This window comes from Pinus tabuliformis, chromosome 3_1, assembly GCF_031772625.1.
Source record: "Pinus tabuliformis cultivar Carrire ecotype Pingquan chromosome 3_1, CPIR1, whole genome shotgun sequence".
In the NCBI taxonomy this organism is placed as follows: domain Eukaryota; kingdom Viridiplantae; phylum Streptophyta; class Pinopsida; order Pinales; family Pinaceae; genus Pinus; species Pinus tabuliformis.
In genome coordinates this window covers 439,106,872-439,115,579 of record NC_142301.1, presented here as the reverse complement: position 1 = coordinate 439,115,579, position 8,708 = coordinate 439,106,872, and the positions used below count along the sequence as shown (strand labels likewise).

At 37.7% G+C, this 8,708-nt stretch overlaps 1 protein-coding gene and 1 pseudogene across 2 annotated transcripts in view; both read left to right on the top strand.

The window, feature by feature from the left end:
- Positions 1-1,259: 1,259 nt before the first annotated feature.
- LOC149187643 (putative CoA ligase CCL12) overlaps positions 1,260-8,708 on the top strand; it is a 278,936-nt gene continuing 271,487 nt past the window's right edge. The window contains exons 1-2 of one of the 2 annotated variants that reach the window (XM_089411419.1): positions 1,260-1,465; positions 1,565-1,946. In XM_089411419.1, coding sequence (XP_089267545.1) covers positions 1,660-1,946 — 287 coding nt within the window. In that variant the 5' untranslated portion in view covers positions 1,260-1,465; positions 1,565-1,659. Of the gene's footprint in view, positions 1,947-8,708 lie in introns of both variants that reach the window. The other variant, XM_089411418.1, reaches the window with a different exon arrangement.
- LOC149187644 (RNA-binding protein 2-like) lies at positions 3,434-4,085 on the top strand (annotated as a pseudogene).

The window sequence follows — 8,708 nt, the reverse complement described above, 5'->3', positions numbered from 1 at the left end:
GGACTTCTACACTCTAGGCATAAGAGCCTTCTCCATTGCGTAAACTCAACAAAAGTACTCTCTAGAGAATGGTCCTCGATATGATCGAACATAATGAAGTCACACACTTGTGCATGAGGGTGTCAAGCCACGCAAACCCCCATTTAATTGCCCACAAAGTTGGTGGGGTGGCAGACGGTCCCCCAAACTCATTAATCTTTTGTACATCCACTCCATCAAAGATCTTTTTATTTTAATTTTATAAACCATAAAAATTCTAAAATACAATATCATCAAAAATATATAATTTATAATATTATTTTTTAAAACATAATACAAAATTATACTTTATATTAAAAAAAGTTATTCAAATTTATTAAAAGTAAATAACAATTTGTAAAATATTTTAGGGATTTTCATATACACATGAATAAACTAATAAACTAAACCCAAAATCTATAATTATTCATATAATAATTTTTAAAATATAAAAAGTTAATAGTTATTAGTTTTTTTCCATATTTTTTTTCCTGTAGACTATTTTCAATATCATAAACATTAAAATATCATTTCATTATATTCTATTATTATAAATATTTTATTTTAATAATATATAATTATTAACTTTTTATACATTAAATTTTATTATTATAAATATTTTATTTTATTATTTTTGAAATAACAATGTTATCATTAATTATTTCATCTCATCATATACTTATTATTAATTTTATTTCAAAATTTCATACACTTATAAATAAATCAATAAATTAAATAAAAAAATAATCAACATCCTTATCATCAATGAAATTGTTTTAACAATACTTGATAATTTTTAACTTTATCATATATTTTAACCGTACTTATAATTTCTAACTTTTTAATATATGATATTTTATTTTAATGATATATAATTATTTCATTTATTACTATTATTAAAATATTATAAATTTTATTTTTTAATTATTAATAGCCTTATTAATATTTAAAATAATTTAAATGATAATCATAATAATGGATAATTTATAAATTATGAAATTCAATATTAAAATCACCATTTGATTTAACCAACCTATTTACCAGCATCATATTTTCAACACAAAACAGCTATGACTGCGCATCAACTTTATATAGACTATTATAATTAAATATATAATATATGATCGCATGGCCCAATGTCACCCAAACACCCACGTGATCACCAACCTCATACACGCCCTGATTCACTGAACTAGGCTTCTACCTTGATCAATTTCGGTGTTTGTTTTTCTTACGAGTCCCAACCTACTCAACTTGTAATTGTGGTTCGTAGGCCACCAAATATTCGTGGGCTTTTCACAGCTGGATCTTTCCAACGCATCTACATCTCTACTTACCATTCCGACACCATTCCTCCGCTCTCTTTGTCTAATGGGAGATGGATTAATGTCGATGAGACACATTCTGCAATCTTTGAGAATCTGTGTTCATTACACCTAGTCTAGAGGTACGCAACCCGATTATCCAATCTCTGCATTTGTTTGATATGAAGTACATGGAATGATGTAATTCGTTCTGTCGGTTTTGTGGGCATTTTTTGGGTCAGGATTCCATCGTTGTTCACTGCACCCAGTATTTCTGTTGGAGTTACTGCAAATTCTGTGGTGTTGATCTGGGGGTGTTGTGATTTGTTATTGATACATGGCAAGAGCGAGGGATTTTGAAGTTGGGAAGTGTGTCAAGGAGTTGGGAGTAAATGACATAGTCCAAGCAGGCCTTCCAGCCCACAAGGCTGCAATCTTCTATGGCAAAATTCAACGAGCTATTGCAGAGCTTGGAGGATCGGATCCTTTATTATGGCAGAGAGTTTCAAAGGAGCTTTTGAATCCCCATTACCCACATACTCTGCACCAGCTTATGTACTATTCCATTTACAAAGACTGGGATACTGCCAAGAATGGGCCTCCCCTTGCATGGTTTCCTACTCAGTAAGTTCCTCTTTACAAGAAACAAATAAATTCTTTCAATAGCTCAGTTAATTCAGAGTTACACAGGCTGCTAGTGGTTTAGACAGTGTTTTTCGTTTAGCTTTAAAATATACTTATATTAAACGGCCACGTTGAGAAACTGGCAAAACTTTTAAAAACTCAGCATCACATATCAGATATTGATGATTTTCCAAAACTGTAAAACTAAAACTTAGCATCTATTAGCCTGTGTATATAACAGCCAATAAAACACTGTATACATAGCAGCATAAACAAAGATACTTGGCTGCCCTCCGGCCATTCCTTAGCCTTGTGGTAACATAAACAATTGTGAAAACATAATGACAACACAGAAGTCACGAATCAGACTAAATGAGGTTGAGCTTCAGAAGTGCATCTGCTTCCTGAGAAACATGGGCATTCTCGCCCCTTTCATTGTCTGCCTTTTCTAGTAAGGCATCACCAAACTCCATATGATTGTGATTCAATTTCATGGGGTAGCTGACTGAGTTTCTTTGTCAAATCAACCTGCCAGCCCCCGTTTTCTGCTATCCTCCCATTCGGTTTTGTTTGGACTGAATTACCCAAAAGTGTAATTCCCCAGTCAGCTAGCCAGTCTGCCAACATAATCTTGACGTTTCTGAGAAATGTTTTCTTAATCCATTCTGTTTTGCTATTGATGAACCAGTTAATAGTGTTTGCATTCCAAGAGATGACGTCAACAATGTGTTCAGAGTCTCATTCAAAATCAATGGATTGCTGTTTTAGAGGCACATTTTAATACCTTCTATGACCGGAATCAGCTCAGCCTGGCTGTTTACTTTCATGCCATTATTTTGTAGAAACACTACCTTCATTAGGCCATTCCTATCATTAAGTACTCCTCCACTTCCTGATCGGCCTGGATTGCCTTTAGAGGTGTTGGTGTACATACATATGTGGTTAAGTTTACTGAGGTCAGTGATCTAATCGCTGTGCATAATTGACTGATCACTACTTGGTAGGTGAACAACCTAACCACCCGTCTTTAATGGTGACCTCCTCCCAGTTTATTATAAATATGGGTGATCTCCTTGTAATTGTTCCACAAATACATAGATTTATCTCTGTCAGTTCCATTTCTTCTGTTGCCGTTTTGTGTGCATGGAGTTCAAGCTCAACCATGATCTTGGTTAGTGCCCTTTGTTTTAAAACATGATATTAAAGCATGGGGCATAGAGCTTTCTCCATCACTTGTGTTTTTTCATTGGTGATGGCCTTAGGCTCTTAGCCATGATCCTCTGTTTTTCGAGCTCTCTGCTATTTGTGGGGTTTTTGGTATTGATTGGTGCCATATTTGCTCATTCGTGCTCTTAGCTGGCCCTTTCTTTGTGCCCTTGGCTGACTGTTGTTCACTTCCTATTTTGGGTCATACTTCTAAGGTTTTAGCCATGGTAGCAGTTTTCTGAGTGATTAACAGAAGTCAATGGTGGACGCTTACTAGAGAGATGGCGCTTATTGGGTATGGGCACGCTCCTTGTGATCTGCCGCCAGCTGGGATTTCTGGTGGTCGCGATATTCCTGGTTATTTGCCTGACATGGTGGGTCAATTGTTTATATGGGATTCCAACCCTCTTGGAGCTCTGGATTCTTATATTTGAAATGGGCTTCCATATTCTGCTGGGGGTTTAACATCTGCTGACAGTGGTGGTTTGGGAGGCTCCAGGCTGGAAGGAAGTGAAGGTTATGGGTGATTGTCAGGTTCCTCCCTTGCTGACTCTGTTTTAATGGGTCAGAGGCCAGGTTTTGGAAATGTAGATCCTGGATTTGGGGGAAGTTACGAAGCTTAGGTTTGGGCTTTCAAATATGAAGGCCTGATGAGCAGCTTCCACCTGATGCATTAAATAGCCTCTTTGTTGAGGGTTTTCCTACTGATTGCACTTGCAGGGAAGCTGCACACATTTTCCATCCATTCATTGATTTCAAAGAAGTTTCACTGGTACAAAAGAAGCCTAGCCATCTTGGTGGAGATCTTCTTGTTTTATATTTTATTGATTTATCATTTTACTGATGCAAGGTGTTGTGACTGGCTTAGAAGCTTTACAAGGGTATAAGTTTGATGAAACTAACAGTGAGTCATCAAAAATCAGCTTTGCTTAGCCTTTCGTGGCTGGTTGGAGTTCTTATGTGGCATTGCTAGCTTGTGGTTACTTGGTCCTCTTCAGAGTTTCAGTCATACATAGTGTTTGGAGCTTTCAGCCTCTGCAGGCCTCATTGCTGGTTAATGGTATTGGCTTCTGTTTGAAGCCTTTGTTTTGGTTCCTAACCAATGCCGATTTTTCTGGATCATTCATGTGGTAGTTGTCAATGTTTTCCATCCTTGTGCCTCTGCAACCAATCCTCTTTTGCTTCAGTGTTCAATCATGTTCTTTGAGGTTACTTGGCCATCCTCTTCAGAATTTCGGTTGTACTTCCTGATTGGAGCTTTCAACCTGCACAGGCCTCATGCTCTTGCTTTTCAATGCATCTTTGAGGGATTTCTTTAGTTCCAGATCTAAGACCTTTCAGCATTGGCGTTACTGCCTTCCAGGAGCCTCATTTTGGTCCCTTCCCAAGGTTCTTCCTTTGAACATTTTGTATATGGGCACCTATCATGGCCTTTTAGTCAGGACCCTTTATTGTGATTTTACATCCTTTTCATGCTTCCATAAGTTGCATGTATGGGGGGTTGGTGTACATACACCATTGGGTTAAGTTTACTTAGGTTAGTGAACTAATCACTATGCATAGTTGTCTTATCACTGATTGACAGATGAACTACCCAACCACCCATCTTTAACGCTGGGCTCCTCCAAGTTTATTATAATTATGGGTGATCTCTTTGTAATTATACAACAGATATGTAAAGTTAATCTTTCTCCCAGTTCCATTTCTTTTGTTGCTGTTCTGTGTTCTGTTTTATGTGTTGGAGTTCAAACTCAAGAGTGATCCTGGTTAGTGCTCTTTGTTTTTTAAACACGACCATCAAAGTTAAATTTAGACCTCTTTCACACTGATGGGAACCTTGTAGACAAGACCATTCTGGTTCTAGATGGCTGTACCTTAACTTAACATGAAAGAATAAGATATTCTTCTTCGACCAATACTCCAGAGCTTCTGATTCCAAAAAAGAGAGGAATGAGCTAAGGTTCTTACGGATGAATCTTAGGAGATTCTTGAATTGAAAACTCAATTGTGTGCCATGTTTTTTCAGGAGGCAGGAATTTATCCTTGAAGACTCAGTTGTTAACTTGTTCCTTGCATGCCACAGGGTCCATATGATGAAGAACAGGCTATTTGGTCATACCCTTTTGGTGTAGTTCGATTTCCATACCAATATTGCAAACTTTGGCACCGTGATAATATTGGAAATGGTCCGAAAAACCAAAAAATTGTGAAGACCATGAAAATAACGGTAAAAGTTGTCAAACATTGGCAAAATTAAGATACCACTAAAATATTGGTAAAAATCAGCAAACATCGGCTAGGCCAAAAAATCGCGATTCGGGATTTTTTCGTGATAAAATTGGGATGTTTGCAACACTGTTCCATACAGCTTAGGCCAGTTCCTCAGGGTCTCCTGGGTGGATGAGAAAAAAGGTCAGATTATTCCAAAGGAATCAGTTTATTTAGATCAAATTTCCAATGCATAAGTATGGACTATGGCCAAAAAAGAAGTGGAAGTTGCATTCCTCTGCTGCCTTGCACTCACGGCAAATTGAAGGTCCATGGATTCCTTACTGTCTCATAATCACCTGTGTGAGAATTTGTCTTTTACTGCCAGCCAGCTAAAGCTGATATTTTACACCCAATGGGGAGGGAGACCATAATCCCTTCCCAAAGGGATCAGAACCTGATATTCCTTTTCATTGAGCACTTGAAGGTAACCCTCTCTTACCAAGTAGGTACCCTGTCCCTCTGAATTCCAATATAAAACCTCTTCGTCTGAATCTGGAATAATTATATGGTCTGCAAGTATGATTTGAATCATTTTAGCTGTTGCCTCTATTGGAAGTAATGCTTCCATGACTTCCAAGTTGTCGTGAGTTGTAATTGTGTGAGTTCCTAGGTTAATAGTTATACTAGCTACTTTTAGTAATCTGGATCCACCATTTTCGGATCTAGAAGTATCATGTATTCCTATATATGTAATGTCTGTGAGATCAATTAAAATATAGTGTGTTTGGTGTTGTGAGTTTAATCACTTTATCTGCTCGAGGGCCAGGAAGATGTGAGGGAGCCTGAGTGTTAATGTTTATGTACATATCAATATAGGTATGTGAGAGTTATTTTTAATGTGTGAGATTTTTTTTTGTGAGTCAATGTGTAGATCTAAATTGTTTCGTGGAGTATGATGTTTTACTGAAGAGTTCTGTTGTGGTGGTTTCTGAGATCTATAGATCTGAGTGTAAGATCACTAAACTTGTGAGATTCATATTGGTGTTTTGTTTACTGTGGGATACGTTGCTTGAGGAGGTGCGACTGCAGCTTGTGAAGACTGTGTGAGCTGTTGGGATCTTCTTGTTTGGAGGCAAAGTTAAGGGGAGTTTTTTTTTGAGCTTTGTCCTTCATTAGGAGATCTACGACTGGTGAGATCTGGAAGGTCTCTTTAATTACTGTCCAGCTTTCCTCCGGGTGTTCTGTCAAAACTTTCCCTCTGCCTGCTCTGTCAAGTCAAACATTGTGCATCTATCACCATATTTTCGCATAATGGATCTATGCTCGTTCTTGTCAAAACAAATGGATGCTATTTTCTATGGACTGGATCCATCTGTCTGACGAATATTCACCTCAGCGTCAGCAAGGCCTGTCGTCCAGATTTATTCAAGCATAGAAAGACACAGAGCCAAAGTGTGAAGAAATGCAGTCATGGGTTAGCTGCTCAAGTCACATTGATCTACAGTGAAAAATTAGGATATCATCACTGCAATGAAGGTCTCTTTGTTATGTGCCGCGTGCAAAGATTTGACCGTCTAATTCACACAAGAAGAAAAATCTCACAGTATTTCTTTCAAGATCTGGTGGAGCAGTTTGATGATGTAACGATATTATATTCTGACCCATAAACTATCAGATAAGTATATATTGGCGCTCGAATCCTCTGTTTCAGCCTCATATGTTTTTATTTGCATTTGAAGGTCCATAAATAAATATAGATTGGCACTCCAATCTATTTCAGTCTCAATTTTATTTGAAAATCGCAGTGGAGATAAGGGACTGCAGGAGGCTAGAATTAGGCTCGATACCTTCAATACCATGGAGGAGGTGGCTCATGCCTATGACCATGTCATTATAAGATGCGGGGTTCTAAGGCCTTGCTTAATTTCCCACTCCACAATCTGAATGTTCAACGAAGAATGGAGCTTGATCTTCGAAGATGGAGAGGTTCGCAGAATTGAGGTGTTGACCACATTGAGAGAATTGTCTGAATTTCTTCATCTGAACAACAGAAATATAGTCCTTTCTGTTGGAGAAATTGTAGGGCAATGGAATCGATGGACACCAATAGCAGCGTTCTTGATGATCTAGGAAGGCCATCAGTTTTGTTCGTCCACAAATTGTTGGCACTCATCTTTGAGATCTTGCATTACTAGGGATGGTGAGCAGAGACAGGGAGATGATTCAGTCATTTGTATACAGAAAAGATTAAGCATCAGATAGGAATCTATGGGATGCATGAAGTGATAGCGTGGGCGGAGTCGATGGAGAAATCTGATGCTCTGATTTTATGCAGGGCTTATAGCATTGAATTTTGGGTCTGTTTTTAGGGTTTCATATGTATTGTGTGGTGTGGTTTGTATTTTTATTAAAGTTGTAGTATGCTATTATATTGTGCAAAAATAAAATGATGCAGAACCACAAAGAACAGGCCAACCATTGAATAGACTAATGTGACCCATTGTGCTCCGGGAGCATTAGTCACAGGTAGTTCTTAATAAGGTCAAGCTGGTGTGACCTGTCGTGCTCCGGGAGCGTCAGTACAGGTTATTTTATACAAGGTCAAGTTGTAGAATTGTCTGCTGAAGACATTCTGTACCCAGAATGCTATCCTAGATAACTGGTGAATATAGCGGAAGGCCATATATTCAATAGATGGTGGCAGTTCCATAGGATGCTTCAGTATTGAGACTGATCTGTTGTGCTCTAGGAGGTTGAGAAGCGTCAATTCTGAAAATCATGTCAACGATGGTCTGAAGTAGTTATGTCTTAAATGGATCAAGTGGGAAGCTCGAAAGTGTGGTGAAGAAAAGAGCGGAAACCGTGATATTTCAGAGTGGATATGAGTGCTAGTGATGACCATATCAGAAAAATTTGACAGAGATTCATTCATTGTTGTAATGTCTACTTTCTGTTTTTGTCATGTAAGCATTAAGGGAGGGTATTGGAAGTAATGCTTCCATGACTTCCAAGTTGTCGTGAGTTGTAATTGTGTGAGTTCCTAGGTTAATAGTTGTACTAGCTATTTTTAGTAATCTAGATCCACCATTCTCGGATCTAGAAGTATCATGTATTCCTATATATGTAATGTCTATGAGATCAATAAAAATATAGTGTGTTTGGTGTTGTGTGTTTAATCACTCTATCTGCTCTCTCTCAAATTTTCTAACAGCCTTAGTAAATTTTCTAGATCATTTCTCGATATCTCTCCATTGAACATCTCTCCCAATAGCTATGTAATCAACAACATGGATCATACCAACTTCTTCAAGTAGAGGAATGAATTGGTTCAAACTATGAATTATG